Here is a 20,526-nt window from a genome sequence, read left to right as displayed (position 1 = left end):
CATTTTGGAACATGACTATTTATATTTAATAATTTATGTTTTAAAAATTATATACTTTAAACAAGTAGACAATTATATTTAGATTGAGTAATTATACATATATCTTATTAAATACAAAATACTTATTGTTTATTAAGAGGTAAAATTATTTAATTAAAAATTTCAACCAAAGTAGTTACAAAAATATTAAATAATTAATTTTTTATATGCATACATTTATTTATTTTTCTTATTAATATTTAATAATAATGCGTTAACTAAATAAAGTTGAAACAAAAATAACAGAAAAATTAATATGGGAGAGCAAAAGAAAAACGAATTTAGCAGAGAAAAAAATAAATAAAGGAAAGTATGAAATGGAAATGTGTGAGGGAAAATTAGCGTGGAAGTTGAAAAATTATAAAAATGCAAAAATAAATATGAGAGCGATGTTTAAGCGAGAATAGTAGTGGTGGAACCGAAGCAGAATTAAAGATAAGCGAAAACCAAGCCAGATACGTATTGAGTCAGCTAACGCCCACCGGATAAGTTTCATTCCCGTGTTTCCAAATCCAAACACTCCCAAACCACGCCTCTATTTTATTCACTGTGGGCTCCACACACACTCTCTCTCTACCCTTCCTTTTATATATTCACAACCCTAACCCCATTCCCCTCCCATATTCAATCCCAATTCCCAAATCAAAACCTCTAACACAGCTTATCCACATCAAAACTATCGAATATGATTTCTTCTGTGGCCTTTCAACCGTCTCTTCCAGCCGTTAACTTCTCCGGTAAAGCCCTGACTTCGCCGTCCAGTAAGGTCAGATCCCGTCCAATAGTCGCCTTCGCCACCGCCACCGCTACTGCAACCGAGGAAGCTCGATCTTCCTGGACAGAGAAACCACGCCCTTCGTATCTCAACTCCTCCTGCTCTTCTCACTACGATATCCTCGGAATCCCCGCCGGTGCCTCCAGCCAGGAAATCAAGGCTGCGTATCGGCGTTTGGCCAGAGTCTGCCACCCGGACGTGGCGACGATCGACCGGAAGAATTCCTCCGCTGACGAATTCATGAAGATCCACGCTGCGTATTCCACTCTCTCGGATCCTGACAAACGCGCCAACTACGACCGCAGCCTATTCCGGCGACAACGGCCGCTGTCAACTGCGGCGGTGTTTTCCGGCTACACGCGCCGGAACTGGGAAACGGATCAGTGCTGGTAGTGAGTCACTGAGTCGACTCGCCGAGCGAAAGTGAGAAGACGCGGTTATTGAAGCGCTTTTCCTTGCATATAAATTATTAATCACTAATTCGTAGATCGTATATCTACGTAGGGTAGAATAGACGGCACTAGTACTTACTCAGTGCTACATGCCACTTTCTTCAAATGACACAAAAAAACGAAAAGAGAATTGAAATGGTTATACTCCTGTTCCCCAATAAGTTCGTTAGCTTCTTTTACAAGTACATATTTATTTTTAATTAATTGACAATATCTAAGGTTTATAATTAATTAAGCACAATCTGTTCCGGAAATTGCGAAAAGCATGAACATGGTAACATGATTGAGTATAGAAAGTTATTCTTTGATGTTTCCATTAGCGGTGATCGAGATCTGTGATGTTGATTGGGTTAGGGACGAATTAACCTAAATCACAAACAATGTTAATTGGCACTTTCTGTAAGCAAATTTGCTTGATTGCTTGCTTGGTGTAGTGCATCCTAGAAATTCGGAACCATCGGTTGTTTCTATTGTTTGTATTAAAATAAAAAGTCAACACCATTTGGCGTATTCAGAGTTGTTCACATAACGAAATGCCAGAAGCTCAAGGTTTCTAGAAGAAGAGGGTTACCGTGCCGTTAGTGCGATTCCACTGTCGGTTGATTAATTATTCGTTGATTTTTATTTATTTTAATTTAAATTCCCGTCTATATACTTTTCATTTCCCCTTTTTGAATCATCCAAACCAAACTCGCAACTTGCACAGCACATGAGTGGACAACCCAAGAATGGTAAAGTGCGTTTTCCATTGAAATTGTGAACCAAGGTTTTGTTTATTGTATCTGTTCAATAATGTATCGAAGTTAACATCAAAGCATGTGTTCAGTTAATTTAAAATTTGATAGGTGTTTATGGACAACCATATCTGCTACAAAAGCATTGCATAAGTGGCATTAACGTTTATGACATTTAATGATACTATATTCAACCAACTGTTCTCGAAGGTTTTGTTTAAACTTTGTCTGTGTTCACTTTTCTTAATGTGCCCAGACCCCGTGGGATCAGCTTTACTGTCACGGATTATTTTTTAATTTTTTCTCTCTTGTAACATATTATTGATTATTGATTGGCTTGCTAGGAAAAGATTGGCTGCATTTCAAAATTAATGGTTTTAAGCATTTAAAATTTAATATTATAAGGATTTTAAAGTATGGTTATTTGATTTCAAATTAGAAAATTCAAGTTTCTGGATGGGAATTGCTTTCCTACTTATAGTAATACACGAGTAAAAGTTTGGGCCTTTGCGGATAATACTATTGTTATAACATTTACTTATAATCGACCTAACTTTCTTTAAGGATTAAGAATTGTAATTATTGAAAACTTAGATTATTTTTCCCAACCTAAGTTAGAATAAGAGTGTTTAATCACAAGTCGATTTGGAGATGTTACGAAGTGAAGTATCTTACCTCTTCATTATCATTCTTGATGATGGTTCGAGTTTGGGGGATGTGGTTCGTATGACGCTATAGACCAATTTGGAGATGTTATGATGTGAAGCATCTCAACTCATCACTATCATCGTTAAAGATAGTTCTAGTTTGGGGGATTATGATTTGTATAACATCCATGGGTTGATTTGGAGTTGTTATGATGTGAATCTTCACGACTTTTCACTATCATCTCTAATAATAGTTTGAGCCTAGGACATTATGATCTATATGAAGGTCATGAGTCGATTTGTGAGTATATATCCTTTGCAAAATAGTGGTGTATCAACTCAATTACGAGATAATGTTGTCAATCTCTATAATGCCTAATAGGAGGGATGTTTTGGTACGCTAACCGACCATGATACTACTCCTCCTATATCAACACCACAAAGCACAGAGGTAGTTAGTGTGTTGGCTTGATCATGAGAAAAATAAGTATCACACTAGTGTGAGATAAGAGGAAGAATGATCCTTATAAATGAAGAAAAATTACACAAAGAAAACGAGAAAACAGATAATTTAGACATTAGAGAAAGAGATCAACTGAAAATAAGTATCTTTGATCTAAGTTTTATCTTAGCTTAGACAACAATAATCTTTAATTATCCTAGTCCAAGTATAATTTATAGTTTAAGTGGTCATAACTATAAATGTAACAATTTATCATGCTCATACCACGTTTAATCAAATATTTGCATATCCTTAATTAACATGACAAATCAATTTTATTGCCTTAACATATAAAGTTGAGTAATCCATTATAGTATATATATATATATATATATATATATATATATATATATATATATATATATATATATATATATATATATATATATATATATATATATATATTAAAGATGAATAAACAACCTTTATTTTTGACACTTGAAAGATCATAATATTTGAATAACAGAATAAACTATCATTTTGGTTTTTCTTTTCAATTAGATAATATCATGTCTGGTTTTAGTTTAATAGAAACGATCATTTTAAAAATAAACTAAAATTAAATTTTAAAATAATAAATTACAATTTTAACTTTTTCATTATTCATTTATAAATTTGTTCTCATTTTTTTAAACATCTTTCAGCCTCTCTTTAACATTTGAAACTAGAATTTCCTTTTTTTTTTAATTAGATAGCATGAGTTACTGTGTTACAGGGTAGGGTTATTCTTATATGATTAAAAAATAAATTATAGAGTAGTTTTTTTTTTTTTTTGTATAATCTTCTTTCTAGTCTTTTATGAGTTTAAGTTGAAAAATTGGATTTCATAGATTTTGTGAAATGAAGAGATTATACCAATTTTTGACTTTTGATATTTTAGATATTTTTTAGATGATTTGGAGCTCTTTTTGCGAGTAATTTCAGACTTTTTTTTAACATAAAATTCTTGTGACTTGGAAAACAATAATTAACTAAGTAAAAATATGGTATAAGGTATAATCTTGAGTTGAAATTAAGTGTTTTAGAATAAGTTAATATTGTACAGAGTTAATTTTCAGTTAATTTAGATTTTTGAGTTCTTAATTAACATGTCTGTGAAGAATTAGAAATAGTCTAAATGTATAATTAGTTTAGTTGTTAATATAAGTCGAGAATATCATAACTTATGATTTTTTTTATAGAAATTATATTGTTATTAATTGAATTTTATATGGTTAAATTATTTTTTGATTACGATGATGTTGTTATGTTATTACTGATTTTGAAGTACAAATTTTGAACTACTAAACTAATGAGATATGAGTTTTGAAGTTGTAGTGAGTTTTAAATGAGATATTAAACTTGTTGCTGATGTTTGAATTGATATAATACATTATAAGAAATGTTTAATTAATAATCAATTTTATTAATGAAAAGTTATTAATTATTATAATAATTAATTTAGATATAAATTTATAAAATAAAAAATTATTGATTATTAAAATAGTTATTATTATATATAAAAAATTATCGATTATTAATTAATTAATAGTCGGTGAATGTCTGGTGATCAATTGTTTTCGTAACTAAAGTTTTTTAACTAAAATCTTGAAATAATTTATTAATTAAATAAATAAGAAAAATTTAAATAACAAATAATATGATATTATAAAGAAAAAACTTACACATATAGTGTATTTGTATCTCATTTATTGATATGTTTAAAATAGTAATAAACAGAATTTAGAATTAATTTTTTTATCATATGGTTCTTTTCCATTGTTTTATTTTATTTTTTATATCCCTCGGTAATATTCCTTTAATTGAATATAAATAAAATAAAGTTATGAGTTTTCATTATTTTAGTATTATATTATTATTTGTTATTTCCTTTTATATTTTATTTGCCACCAACTTAAAAGTACAAAAAAAAAAACTGAATACGTCTCCATAATTATTCTGAATATAGTGGCAGAAAATAATTCAGAAATTGCGAAAGAAATAAAAAGGAATTATTATTATAAACATTTTTTCCTCCTCATGGTGTGACTTTTGAGGCTGTTTGAAAAATAATATAATTATTGTGTTGTGATGGTATGTCGTATGTGCATTGGTTCTAGAACGAAGATACAGAGTGATGGGACAACAAACATATCCTTTTCCATCACTACAGTGGACAAACTATCTTCCACAGCACAATCATAAACCACTATTCAAATACGCAAAATCAATAACAGATGAGAGAGAAAATAAATGCTTCTAGATGCATAAACCTTCTAGATACATGTCTGGGACCTCATCGGCTGCTACTACTCCAACAAGACAAAGGGGCAAGTAGTACAACATCATTTTTTTACGCAAAATCACAAATATTGCAAAAAGTAGATTAACCCAAAGGAACCTCTCTGCACTTTATTTCTCTAACTAGTATTCTTCACTTTTCATTATTTACTTTTTTGGAACTTAAATTTCCACATCTGTTTGGATGTTTCGGTGACAATTTTTTTCACAGTTTAGTTTTCAGGTTAGATTTTAATAGAATTGTTAAAATGGATAATCTATCCCGACATATTTCTTTTGTACATCACTTATTAATTATTTAGTAAGTCAATTCGATGTAATTTATTTATTAGAAAAAATTTAAATTTGGTTCACTATGAATCGGGGTTAAACAAGTTGATTTACATACTTATTTAATTTAAAAAAATACAATTTTTTTATTTTTTCTAGTCAAATCTAAATTACAGTTCTAATTAAAATCTAAATAAACTTCAATATAATCCAAATACAAATCAAAATCATAAAAATACAATTTATTTATGTGTTGACTAAAAAAATAACCTAACCTGATCTAAATGCAAAGTCCAACCTAACAAAAAATAATTATGTGACCCTTTATTTAAGAGTTGGCTCACCAACCAAACTTACCACGAGTTCAATCCAGATGAGCTTAATTCCAAATGAGTTGAGTAAAAAGTCAACCTGCATTAAAATTTGTAAAAAAATTTAAATCCAACCCAATCCAAACCCATGGTGAACCGAATTATCTCACAGATTTCAACTCATTTTGACAACTCTAATTTCTTTTTTCAAAAAACACAACACATAATATTGATTTTGTTCGACATTTCAAATGTCTCCTCTCTTTATTAAAATTTCAAATTTGATGTCATGATTGAGAATTACACAACAAGAAAAAACAAAGTCATAGACAATAAATATAAAAGCAAGTGGTTTCATACTTCAAAGTCTACATCAATAAATACTCGACACAAATATTATTAAACAATTCTTCACTGGTAAAGACTGTCCTTAATTATGCAACATTTATGAATTTATGAATTAGTGAGCTAAAATACTTAATTCGTATCTTATTCTCATTTCTAAATTTATTTGATATTTATCTTTTTGAATAAAAGATAATCATAGATGATTTATAACAATTGGAGGAGAAAGAAAAAAAAATTAAAGTTGTTCAATTAAAATGTATCAACTATTTTTTTTTTCCTGATCAGGTAGATGATAGTAAAGAAGCAAAACAAACGCAAAATTTCATTCATATTCTTAATTTACTAATTATAAATATTTACTGATATGCCTTTATCTGGTTTTAGAAGTATTGAGAATTATACCGGTAGATTTCCACAAAATTTTTTATTACATTATTCCAAATATTTAATTTGAATATCTTTTACCAAAGATTTCAAATAGTTAATTATGTCAAAATTTAATTTTATTGTAGTGTTATAATTATTATTAGTATGAGGAGTTTTCAAAAAATCAATTGCAGTAATATTTGAGTTATTTTTAAATGGACACATGGGTTGAATAAATTCATGGTGACTTTATTTCATTGAAGTGTTGAATTTTGTAGTTTGAAGAACTAACCATTATTTGAAACTGTTAATTAGCAACCAAAATCCGTTTAAAAATAGTTTCTTCCCTTGTTTGGAAGAGTCCAACACTCGAGTAATAACAGAAAACGAGCCACGGGCCCATTGTAAGCGAGCCCATTAATTTTGGAGAGAATAAAAGAGAATGAAAAAAAAGACATTACTTGCGTCAAATTTAACTATTTATTTTAAGTGTTCATGTCACTATATAAATATATTTTTTAAAACAATGAAATAAATAAAAGAAAAAAAAGCATTATTTTTAGTTTCCGTTAAACAACCTTAAAAACACTCTTTTTTTTTTAATTTGTTTCTGCCCTTTCACTTTTTCTGTAAACTTAACAATTGAATTAAATTTGTATATTTGTATTGATGATGGGCTATTTAAGTTCTAGAAGCTTATGAAATTTAAAACGAAAATGATGATTGATTTGGAAGATCAAAGTTCTACAAGCTTCCATATGATACCAAACATTGACTCATTCACACGACAATAAGTCTTCTACATTTTCATTTACGATTTCTTTCTTCCTTCAAACCTCGTGCATACTACAAACCTGCATAAACTAATATATAACATATGACCAAGATTTTAATAATATTATATTTTTTAAGGTTGAAATTTATTATAATCTTTAATTTAACTTTGTGATATTGGACAATTGCCTCGAAGGTTGAATGTTTCTCAATCAATTTAATTGTTCAGACTAAGCTTTAAGGATGAAGGTATGAATCTCAAGAGGGTGCATTTAAATAATGTAAAAATGTGTGGAATGCTAGACATTTAATCTAATGTGTTTCAATTGAAGAAAATGATGTAATCCCTTTTGAGGTAAGAAAAAAAAAACTCAATTGTTTTAATAACACCCAACAAATTGTTATGGAAAACTGAAATGAATTTAATTTACATATACACGATTATTCTACAATACTTTTACATTACATTACAAATTGTTATGGAAAATTGAAATGAACTTACATTACATATACAATTGAAATCTCAATTTTATTTATTTTAAAGCATTATGTCTACGAATCTCAATTTATGTAAAAACAAAATAGCATTTAAATATATCTTGAAATACTCATATTAAATGTATTATATCAAATACATACATTCTATACACAAATAACTGAAAATGATGTAAAGGTTTTTTCAATTTTTCATTATCATCATGTCTTAATATGTAAGATTTAGATTATCAATAATAAAGTTAATGTATCTTGTTTGAATAATAAGTTCACATAGTTAATACACAAAACTTATTCATAATAACATTGAAGGTATTTGAATTATTGAAACCAATGTTATCATATTATATACTCAAATTCAATCCATTTCAACAAACACTAATCCCGTAATCATAAATTTTTCAATAAACGTCAATCTAATTATCATAAAATTTTCAACAAAAACAAGTCCAATAACCTTATATTTACATTCACTTTATTCATATATTTTTATAAACATCAATCAATAATCAAACGTTTCCATTCAATTTACTCGTATTATTTCAATAAAATAACAAATGAAACAATTTTTTTACTCTCATTTAGAGTTGAATCAATGAACCTTAATCTACATTTGTATTTTTCATGTTCTTTTTCCTATAGGTCGATGTGTGCGTACTTGCGCGATAACTAATTAATGCATGGCCCAAGCGAGATCAAAGTTCTTAGATGTAGGCCCAGTTTAATTTTTTTGGGTCTGTAGGATAGTGGGCCTCTAAGGGGTTTTAAATATACTGTTTCTTTCTACACTTCCTTTTTTCTCCCTGTGAGTCATGCACCTCCCTCCTTTCTTCTTCGGCACCTCAACCCTCACCTTCCTCACACTTCCTTTTTCATTTACAGTGACCTTCGATCTCTCCTGAAAAACCTTTGGATGTCATCTTGTATAAATTTTCAGATATGTAAATGTATTTTAGGTTTTGAGATTGAGAATGATTTCTACCATAGGTGTAATTTTATTTTTGGTATTCTAAATACTTTTTAGATTTAGATTGACCAATGCAGAACATATAAATATATTTTGGATTAATCAATTCTAAAGGTACTCCTGAATTTGAAAATATCTTTTAGATTTTGTTAATTCGTAACGTATTTTAAAACATATATTTCGAATTGATCTATCCAGAAGATAGTCCCAAATCTTAAAAATATCTTTTGAATTCGCTAATCCGAAACACAAAAACACACTCATACTCGATTTCATCTTTTTCTTTGTTCAAAAAATGCACGCACGGCTGGCGGTGGGAGTTGAATTGGATGATGGTAATGCAGGAACAGGGGAATCTGGCGGTGCACCGCCGCTGGAAATAGGGGCTGCATAGGAGAAGAAGGAGAGGGTAAAACGGTAACTTGATCAAGTATTTGAGTGCAGAAAAAAAAAAGGAGGTACAGGAAGAAGGTGCCTATTAGAAAATATAAGAGCCTCTTACCGGTTCACAAAATTCACGTAGATGGAAAATTACATAATAATTTGCCTTGCAAAACGTAGAATTGTATTAGCTTATTCTTTGTAACAAAATGCCACCCAGACAAGTATTTTTTTATTTATTTGGGTGGTTTTAAGTGGAAATTATAAATATTGGTTGGTTTAATTTTTTACTTTTTTATAAAAAATGGTGAAGTCGTCGGGAGTGTGGATGACATCAGAATTGAAATTGTCATGATACAAACCAGTTTCATTTTTTTTTTTTGGAAAAAAAGTAAACTCGTTAGAACTCATAACGACTTCACTTCTTTATACACTGAAGTCATTATTAATCATGATGATTCTACTTTTTTGATATTGAAATTGTTATGACTCATAATAATTTCACTTTTCTAGTCATCATGACTTACGAACTTTACTTTTTTTTTTGAAAGAAATAAAATCGATTTATATTATGACACTCGTCCCCCTCTTGACGACTTCGCCCTATATTAAAAGAAAATTCAAACGATCCATAATTACAACAACTTTAAACTAACCCTGAAATTAAAAAAAAAAAAGTCCAAATATACAACTTTTTGAGGCACTATGATCATCCAATAAAATGAAAGATCTTACTATGGGGCAAAGATACTTAGAGTTTAATACGGGCTTTATTTCCTCTCTTTTAATAATACACTACACAGAAGATAGTGATACTTTATATCTCATTTGGAGAAGAAAAGAGATATGATAGGACCTACTTTGCAGTTGAGTGAGAAACTTAAATAGGGTATTTCCCTTTTTCTTATCACTAAAAACAAAAAACAAAACGATATTGTCATATATTTTTGCTAACAGCCCTTGTCACCATATGGTCTCTAATAACATTATTGGTTGCTCCAGGTAATCCATAATATTCACAAATCATTATGTAACGGACTCACTCAGAACTACACGTAGCAAGCGGACGAAACGTCATATATAAACCAATTTTTAACAACTCAAATAAAATATACATATATTGATATTTGTTCTAGAAGAAAAAGAGGTTTATTGCTCTTATTCCACAAATTGAGTGTACCGGAACAAAAACTATGTTAAAAACCCTAATTAAGCCTTTTAAAACTTACTCATGAAATGAATTATGACCTCACTGTTGAAAATTGAACGTGCGGAAATGATGAGATTGGGCATGGTTGGGAAAAAGACCTGTGATATGTAGAAACAGTGTTGTTTGGTAGATAATCCAGACGATGTTGCTTCCAGGAAAGTTGAACCAATGAGAAAGAACACCCATTATAAATACGATTTAGACGTCTATGTCTCACTGATACTTACAAATAGGAAACTAATGCATGTTTCTCAGCTAAATACTAAGGAACCAATCCTGTGCCTGCATGCAACATTATCAATCACTTCGCGGAACACTAATGTTAATTTGTCACCACATTTTCTGGCAATTACCCTTGTCCTGTTTGACCACTGATATGCAGATTTCCCTTTAAAGCCAAGTATTATAAAAGGGGTTAGCGATCACATATATCGTTGTACGAGTTACGGAACACCGTGCAATATTTGGTCCACTACCAATAGAATTCAAGATGAGTGAGTTATGTAAATGAAGAAAACTTTGATTACAAAAAACAAAATATTTTATTAGTCTCAGACCTCTTGAGGTATATTTTTGATAAATAATAAAAAGAAAAACATCGTTATCTTATCCACATATAAAACAACATAGAATTTGGAGACATATTGAGTTGAATCTACTTTATATGGAACTCGTTGTTTACAATCTGAAAGGCAATGGGACCCCAATGTCAGTAATTATATGTTGTCAAGTTTCGTATCTGTCGTGTGTTTGGGACAGAAGGGCTTGGGATTGGGGTAATCCTTGTTCATGTTGAATAATAATGGTCTTATAAAGTTCAGGTCCTGTTACATCTCCAACCTTTTGGTCATCCCAAAAGCCACCACCTTTTGTCTCTAAAACTTTAACTTCTCACTTTTTTCAAACTTTCTTTTTCTCATCATGATTTTTGAGGGGCATTTGAGTTTACTAGGATTTCTTTTGCTTTTACAAAGCCTTTGAATATATCTCTTTTTCTAAGTGTTGCATAGAAATAGGATTAGCATTTTATGGTACATGTTTTACACACATTTATAGTTTTATTATATATTAATTTTATTTTATGTTTTTAGTTTATTTATCTTTGTTTACTATTTTGGATATAGTTTTTGTTGATTCTAACTGTATTGGATTCTACACTTTTAAAACTTTAAAATTGATGAACGGATAACTAGATTCGGACTCTTTGACTATTTTTTATGATTTTTAAAAGTTCAAACAAATTAAATATAAATACGTTGCGACATTTGCATGTTTTTATACTTTGATTTATTAAACCTAATTAGACCCATTATTTTTTGGAGTTTGTAACATTAGAGTTTAGGTTTACTATCTATTGTAAAGGTTAATTCTAACATAACACATCCATAAAAATTAATAGAACAGTTTATAGGATTTTAATTTTCCTTTCTCTATTAGTCATCTTTTCAAATTCTTCCATTATTGTATTGCAACTTTTTCTCTATTAGTCGTCTTTTCATATTTTTTCATTATTATATTTCAACTTTTTTATTTACTTTTGCCTGATCCGTCGTCAATTTTAATTTATTTTTCTTTTCTCTAATTTCAATTCTGTTATCTGGATATCAAATTGTTTCTGGAATTAGAATTCAAATTATAAATTAATTGAATCTTAATTTTGCTAACTAAATATAAATTAAATTGAATGATTTGTATAATTAATTTAGTCCATTGATTAAATTAATTAATTGTTTAAATTTGAATTGAATCTTGAGATAACTAAATTTTTTTGATTGTTTGGTTGATTGAATTTGTGCATTGATTTGTCTTGGTTGATTTCAACTTTTATAGTTTTTAATTCCTAACCTCAATTTTAATTTACCAAAAAATATTAAAAATAAAATACAAATCGATACGTATCCTTATATTGTGTTCTCTAAATTTATAAAACTCTGCATTTTTTTTTATTTCACTTACTACAATAATTATATGCAAATAACAGCAATGGTTTTGACATACCATGTGAAAGATTGAATTTGTGATGAACATGCATGATAGAGTGCTTATAATGTTTTCCCAATTATTGGTCCAAATTAATCATTGCTTTTCAACTTTAGTGTTTGAATGGGCCAGGGGAGAATACATACGTGGTGATATATGGTATTTGCATGTGCAAACATTTGGCTGGGCCATTATGTGTTAGTGAAATAATATTCTGTGATTGTGAAAAACCAATATCTAATAAATATTAGTATTTTATGTGTGTCCAAATTAGGACTACCCAAACTCTAAATTCAACTCATTAAAAATATATCAATATAATTTGATAATATATTTTAGTGGAGTAATTTTGTATTACAGTTTTTCAAACTTTAATGTATTCAATATTTTCATTTTTCAAAATTATTTATATTTTACTGCGTCGTTTCTTTAAAAATTATTATTTATTATTTTTAAAATAATTTTATTCAATAAAAAGTTTTATTAATTACTAATTTTAATGATCAAATGATTGTTAATTATTATAATAACCAATTTAGATTCTAATTTATAAAATTAAAAATTATTAATTATTAAATATTTATCAAAAAAAAATATTAATTACTTGCTACCAAATGAATTTATTTCTAACTTAATTTCTAATTAGAAATTGGAAAATTATAATTTTTTATTATAATAGTAATTAATATTTTTTTATTTAGTCGTTGATAATAAATTATTTTTTTAGAGCCTTAATTACATTTTGTAATGTTTATATTTTTTATTCAAAATTACTATTTATCTTGGTTTCAAGATGTTTGTTTTCTCATTTTCTAAAGAATAAGTTGAGATTTATAAAACTTAAAACATTTTTTTTAATCATAAGAACAAATTAAAAATACTTAACTTACTTATCAGATTATGAATATTATAACCTACATTGAAATCATCTTAGTTTCTTAGTTTTCCTATTGAAACCGATACGTATTATTTTTAAATCCTTTTTTTTTTAATTTAAATTTCACTCCTTTAAGTTAATTATACCTATCTCTTTTGTAACTAACACTTTCAATATTTGGAAAAATGAATTTAATCCAATGGCTAAATTATAATCTGGTTCTTGATTTATTAAAAAAATTGGGCTGATTCCTTATTTTAAAAATGTCTATTTTGATCTTCTAATTCTTTAAATCTTTCAAGTTGTCTTCTTATTCCATGTCATGAACATGTTAGTGTTATTTTAAAAAGAAAGACAATAACAAACATTTTCATATAAAGTAGTCAATTGAATAACAAAAGAAAATTTGAACCTCTATACATTATTTTTTATTTGACTAATTTATTATTTTATACTATTTGGATAAATTTGTACTTTTTATCTACTTATTATTTTCTTTCATAATATAAATAATTTTTTCTTTTCTTTTTTATATTTTTCATGCTTAAATATTTTAAAAATAGAATACTAAATTAAATATTTTAATTAAAAAATGGAAAAGTAATCTAACTTTTTTATTTTGGCTTAATTGTCTTTTTTAAATATCGTACTCGTTAGTTATTCCTTTATTCAACTTCATCCCATTATCCATTAAAAGATTTCATGAAGTAATTTAATTTAAAAAAATAACAATATGTTTACCTTTTTACTAAATTGTTTGATTAATTACTTGTTACGAAATCACAACTTATTATCGGGTTAATCACTTATTATAAAATTACATATAATCGTTAATTAATAGTTATGATATAATAATAATAATAATAATATTTTTTTACATTTGAGAATGAACCACTCAACTATTATTATTCTATTATGACATACTTATTATACGAAAGATAATCTAATATAAGGATGACAAAAACATATGTGCATGCATATATTCGCAGAAAAAATTCATGGCGAATAGTTAGTGTTTGTGAGTGTTTATTATTTGTGTATCTTAATATCTGCTTATAAACGGATCGGATACATGGATTATATTCGTATCCGTAGATACTCGTTAATCGTAAGAAATTAAAATTATATTTTATTAAGTTAAATTTAATTAAAATTAAAATTAAAATTATATTTTATTACATTAAATTTAATTAAAATTAAAATTAAAATTAAAAATAAATTTATATTTTATTTTATTTCCATAATTTTATTTAACAAATTATAAAATATATATCTTTTTTAAATATTTATGGTGAGTTTTCAAAAATCTACGGATATTTTTTAAACGGGTACCCGACGGGTAAACAAGCAGGTAACACATGAATTTTTTTTACGAATCGAGTTGCGGGTATGCACTATCTGTATCCCACCCGACTCATTGTCATTTCTAAATCTACTTCATAATTTGGTATTAAAATTATTAAAAAAGTATTGATAATTTTATTTTAATCATAATATAACTATAATTAAATGTCACATTATTGATTTTTTTTATGACTAGTGAGTTCAAATTAAACAAAATCGATAAAATAAGAAAACTAATAATAATAATAATAATAACATTTATTATTCATTCTCAACTCGTCTTTTAATTTTAATTTGGTCGGACACCAAACTAACTAACGAAAACAATGTACATGTTCTGTTAATAACGTTGAAAAGGTCAAATAAGTTCATAAAGAACTGCTAAAATGCCTTTGCATATGTTTTCCTTTGTTTTACCAGTAGTTTGAAAAACCTTTACACTAACTACTTTAGATCTAAATTTGCTGACCAAATAATACTTGACCGGGAACAAAGTTATTCTATATTGACTGTGTCTATATGTATCATTACTAAAATTTTCAAAGTATTAAAATGAAACATTCCTGGTAAAATAGTTTGAATGTAATTATTACTAATTAAATATTTGAGTCAAATATAAATAAATAAACACATTTAAATTTTCTTTACCTTTTAAATGTTTAATATTTTAACGCAAATCAAAATCACTATATATGTATTCATGTGGCTGAGATTATATTAACCCGAAACCAAAATTTATTATAAAAAATTTATTTATATATTTGGTTTAATTAGTTAGATGATACTCATTTACCTTATATAGATGTCAATCAATTTAGCTTTTGAAAAAATATCTTAATAATGTGTCAAACATTATAAATAACTCAAATACAATCCTGAAATGCGTACAAAACATTAAAAAAATCTAACAAAATTTGATTAGAAAGATTAAATCTATATATTTTGAAAAAATGAAATACTAAATTGATCTAAAGTTTCAAAATAGACTAATTTTAAAATTAATTTAAAAATTAATGGTTAAAAAACATAATTAACCCTTACATTTATTACACCATATTACTTAACGTATTTATTGGATTATATAGGTACTATAGGATAAAAAGGAATTGGTGTGTAGGGTCCATAAAATTAGTTAGATTATTATGATATAAAATCTACAACATATTCGAAGCAGTACTGGTTGGATCGAAGGGTCCAAACGTATTGTTTGACATGGATTGAAGCTCCACATGAATCACATTTACCCGTTGCCATAAATTAACAAGAGATAAGTGAAGGGTGAATCCTAATACAAACTCAAATGAGACCAAACACAAATTAAAAAAAGGGAAAGTGCAGATTGGTACGTGCGGTGGTTGTTCAGTACGCAGTACAGATTTTGTGGGAAAAGGCAGCTGTGAATCTCTCTGATTGCTGAGGTAGATTCCTTTCTAGGTTAAGATCAAACTTCAAAAGCACGAAAAATAAAAAATACTTTTTTAGTACACAAATTAATAAAGAAAAGGACGTGTCTGGTTGTCACAGCTTAACGAGAAGCAGACCGCGTTTGTTTATTATAAAAAGAGAACTGAGATGGAAAGGGCGTTTGCGTTTGACCTCGTAAAACAACCTCTGCTTCTTCAACCATAAAAAACCATTCATTACTCTTTCTGCCTGAAAACAAAAATATTCGATCCATTTCATAGTGTTTTCTTTTTCATGTTGATTTGCTCCCATGGGGGACATAGTCAAGAAGATATTGGCCAAACCCATCCAACTCGCCGATCAAGTCACCAAAGCCGCCGACGAGGCCACTTCCTTCAAACAGGAATGCGCCGAGCTCAAGTCCAAGACGGAGAAGCTGGCGGCGCTGCTCCGTCAGGCGGCGCGTGCCAGTTCCGAACTCTACGAGCGTCCCACGCGCCGCATCATCGATGAGACAGAACAGGTCCTCGACAAGGCTCTGGCCCTGGTCCTCAAGTGTCGCGGCAACGCTCTCATGAAGCGCGTGTTTACACTCAACCCTAGCGCCGCCTTCCGCAAGGTCTCCTCGCACCTTGAAAACTCCGTCGGGGACGTCTCCTGGCTACTCCGCGTCTCCGCCGGCGAAGCCGGCGGCGAGTATCTCGGTGGGCTCCCTCCGATAGCCGCGAACGAGCCGATCCTCTGCCTCATCTGGGAGCAGATCGCCGTCCTCCACACGGGGTCCCCGGAGGAGCGGTCGGACGCAGCGGCGTCGCTGGTGTCTCTGGCGAGCGGCAGCCAGCGCTACGGGAAGCTGATAATCGAGGAGGGCGGGGTGGGTCCCCTGCTGAAGCTTCTGAAGGAGGGGAAAAGCGAAGGGCAAGAGAACGCGGCACGTGCCGTGGGTCTGTTGGGGCGTGACCCTGAGAGCGTGGAGCACATGATCCACGTTGGGGCGTGCTCGGTGCTGGCAAAGATCCTGAAGGAAGGTCCTATGAAAGTGCAAGGTGTGGTGGCGTGGGCCGTGTCGGAACTCGCTGCGAATTACCCCAAATCTCAGGACCTTTTCGCTCAGCACAAGATGGTGACTTTACTGGTTGGCCACCTCGCTTTCGAAACTGTTGAGGAACACAGTAAGTACGCTATTGTCAGCAAGAAACCCACTTCCATCCACGCCCTCGTCGTCGCCAGTAGCAACACCAACAACAATAATCTCCGAAAGCACAATCTCCACCACGACGCCGAAATTCCCACACGCATCCCACATCCCTTCGGTGAAGGACCGCGAAATCTGCACAGAGTAATCACCAGCACAATCGCAATGCACGCTGCCAACAAGCAAGGAAACGAAACCAATCAGAATAATCAGAGCAAGAGTAATGGGGTTGGTAATGACGGTAAACTGGGAAACAACAATCAGAATCACCAGCGAAACTATTCACATTCGGGGATTAACATGAAAGGAAGGGATCTGGAGGATCCTGGGACTAAGTCTTACATGAAGGAAATGGCAGCGAGGGCTCTCTGGCAATTGGCCAAAGGGAACTCCCCAATTTGTCGTAGCATCACCGAATCACGAGCCTTGTTGTGTTTCGCTGTTCTCCTTGAGAAAGGAACAGAGGCCGTGCAGTACAATTCGGCGATGGCGGTGATGGAGATTACGGCGGTGGCAGAGAAAGATCCGGAATTGAGGAAATCGGCGTTCAAGCCGAACTCTCCGGCTTGCAAAGCGGTGGTTGATCAAGTGGTTAAGATAATCGAGAAAGCGGATTCGGATTCAATCCTTCTGATTCCGTGCATCAAGACGATTGGGAATTTGGCGAGAACGTTCAAGGCTACCGAGACAAGGATGATTGGGCCGTTGGTGAGGCTTCTGGACGAAAGGGAAGCGGAGGTGACAAGAGAGGCGTCGATTGCACTGGCGAAATTCGCCTGCACCGAGAATTACCTCCACGTGGATCACGCCAAGGCCATTATAAGCGCCGGCGGGGCTAAACACTTGATTCAGCTGGTCTATTTTGGGGAAGAGATGGTTAAGATTCCGGCGCTGCTTCTTCTCTCCTACATTGCAATGCACGTTCCCGACAGCGACGAACTTGCCCAGGCCGAAGTCCTCGGAGTCATCGAATGGGCCTCCAAGCAATCTTTCGTGGCCCATAACCAAACACTCGAGGCCCTTTTGCTCGATTCCAAGAGCAAGTTGGAGCTTTACCAGTCCAGAGGCCCCAGAGGATCCCATCAACTACATTTACATCACTAGCTTTCAGTGCAATTTGTAAAGTTTTTTCACCCTTTCACTCATTCTTTTTTCTTCCACCATTCTCTTCATTCTCTACACATACTCACTTACATACTTGTTTTTTCCTCATCCATCTCTTCCACCTTTCCCACTGTTACTCCGACCCCACAGAGGTCAATCTCAGGTTCAATTCTAAGCTGCACATAACTGTAATGTAAGGGTGTCACGTACGAGAAATTAACGAGTCGTTTTTGAATAATTATCGTTACCGTCTCTCCTAATTTTCTAATGATTAAAGTATTTTTCCTTTTTTGATTAAGCATGAAATGAGACCATACACAAGCAGAGTATTTCACTTTTTATCTTTTGAGGTAATTTGTTTCTGTATGGAAAAAAGAGTGAAGATAGAATAATTTATTAGTTTGAATGATTCGTCGGGCTTCGGGGTGAATACAAAGTAGGGAATAAATAGATCGTGGACCAAAGATTCGAAAGCTAAAGTTGGACCAGTTCAATCCAAGCCACGTCAGGTTTATTCAATGTGTTTGATTCCATCGTTGCATTGTATTGCTTTGACAAGACCAAAATATTGTTAACTTCATACATGGACTATACTTTGAAAAGTGGAACCAAGAATCAGGTATAATGGAAATTAATTAGAGGCTATATGAAACGCATATATGTCGTCAAATCTTTTTTTCTCCCGTTAGAAAATTATCTATGATTTAATTTCTTATGACATAGGAAATCGTGAATTCGATGAAGATGAAACTAGAATTAGATGCAGTTAAAAATTTGAACTATCACCATTGGTTAGTGTTAGTGGAGGTTAAAAACACGACCACAATTTTTGGTTTCCAAGTACCAGTTTTAACTAGTCAAACAAAAGATCTAGTCTTAGTCATACATATGCCACATGCAGGTAATTCCCATTGAAGACAATGGTCAAATGCTTGCTTGAAAAAGTGTCAGCAAAACCACGCGACATTTGGACCAAAGCATAGCTATTGGGCATTGTTCAACAAGGGGATTTCTCTCGCTAGTATATGTTGGATCAGTATTAAACATTTGTAAGTGCCAATATTACAAAAAAGGAAAACATAAGGTTGTTTCTTTCCATCTACAATCCCTTTTTCTTTCTTTCTTCGAGAGTTTATTTACATAAACAAACTCTTTATTGTCTTTTTCAAAACGAAACAGAAGAAAACAAATTCAATACAACACTTTTGGTTAAGTAAAAGTGGAGGTTACACACAGAAGAAAAGGAATTATGGAAAGACGTTTTAGATTCAAAATATGATTCATGGAGAAGCTTGGATGATAGTGTGGACAAAGAGAATCTCATTGGTGGAATGATCTATGAAAGGTTTGTGGATCAGGTGAAGAAAAAACTTGGTTTAAGGAAAGTGTGACTTGGAGAGTTGGTTCAGGGACTATAATAAAGTTTTGGGAAGATGTATGGGCAGGGGAGAAAGCACTTAGAGATTCTTACCCTAGATTATATTTAATTTCAAATAAAAAAGAAAGAACCATAAACGAATGTGGGAAGTGGGAAAATGATAAGTGAGAATGGAATCTTGGATGGAGGAGAGAATGGTTTGAATGAGAAAAGAATTTATTTCAATCTTTTATGGTAGACCTAAAGAGGATAAATATTGATAGCAGATGAGTTGATAGTCTACAGTGGATGGATGGGAAAGATAAGGAATATACAGTTAAATCAGCATATGAAAAGATGCAAGGCATCTGCAATGGAGAATTACTTCAATTCTTTCAAAGCCCATGGAGGGTTAAAGTTATTCCATCAACAATTTTTTTGCATGGCGTGTTATGTTAAAGGGAGTACCTACAAAGATAAACCTTAGACGTATAAGAGTTTTATTGAATAATTATGGTTTTTCCCTTTGTGGAGAGCAAGAAGAAAGCGTAAGTCATTTGTTCTTTGATTGTAAAGTTGCCTCTTAAGTCTGGAACATGTGCAACAAATGGGTAAGGATCTTGAATGTCCACTATAGTAAGCCTTAAGAAAGCTTTCTACATTTCCATGCATTGGAACTCAACCATAAAGGGAATGAAATTTGGAAGGGGAATG

General features: G+C 31.1%; 2 protein-coding genes across 2 annotated transcripts; both read left to right on the top strand.

The window, feature by feature from the left end:
* The first annotated feature begins 645 nt into the window (after positions 1-645).
* Positions 646-1,470, top strand: LOC114169351 (chaperone protein dnaJ 11, chloroplastic). The gene has a single exon (XM_028054484.1). The coding sequence runs from the start codon at positions 725-727 to the stop codon at positions 1,205-1,207; it is 483 nt and encodes a 160-aa protein (XP_027910285.1). The 5' UTR covers positions 646-724; the 3' UTR covers positions 1,208-1,470.
* A 14,852-nt stretch (positions 1,471-16,322) lies between these two features.
* On the top strand, positions 16,323-18,698 carry LOC114173983. Its single transcript, XM_028058698.1, has one exon. It carries the CDS (start codon positions 16,467-16,469, stop codon positions 18,453-18,455), a length of 1,989 nt encoding a protein of 662 aa, XP_027914499.1. The 5' UTR covers positions 16,323-16,466; the 3' UTR covers positions 18,456-18,698.
* The last annotated feature ends 1,828 nt before the right edge of the window (positions 18,699-20,526 follow it).

The sequence above is a fragment of the Vigna unguiculata genome, chromosome 2, assembly GCF_004118075.2.
Source record: "Vigna unguiculata cultivar IT97K-499-35 chromosome 2, ASM411807v1, whole genome shotgun sequence".
Taxonomy (NCBI): Eukaryota; Viridiplantae; Streptophyta; class Magnoliopsida; order Fabales; family Fabaceae; genus Vigna; species Vigna unguiculata.
Note: the sequence above shows the minus strand (reverse complement) of the source record. Positions and strands in the feature narration are given on the sequence as shown.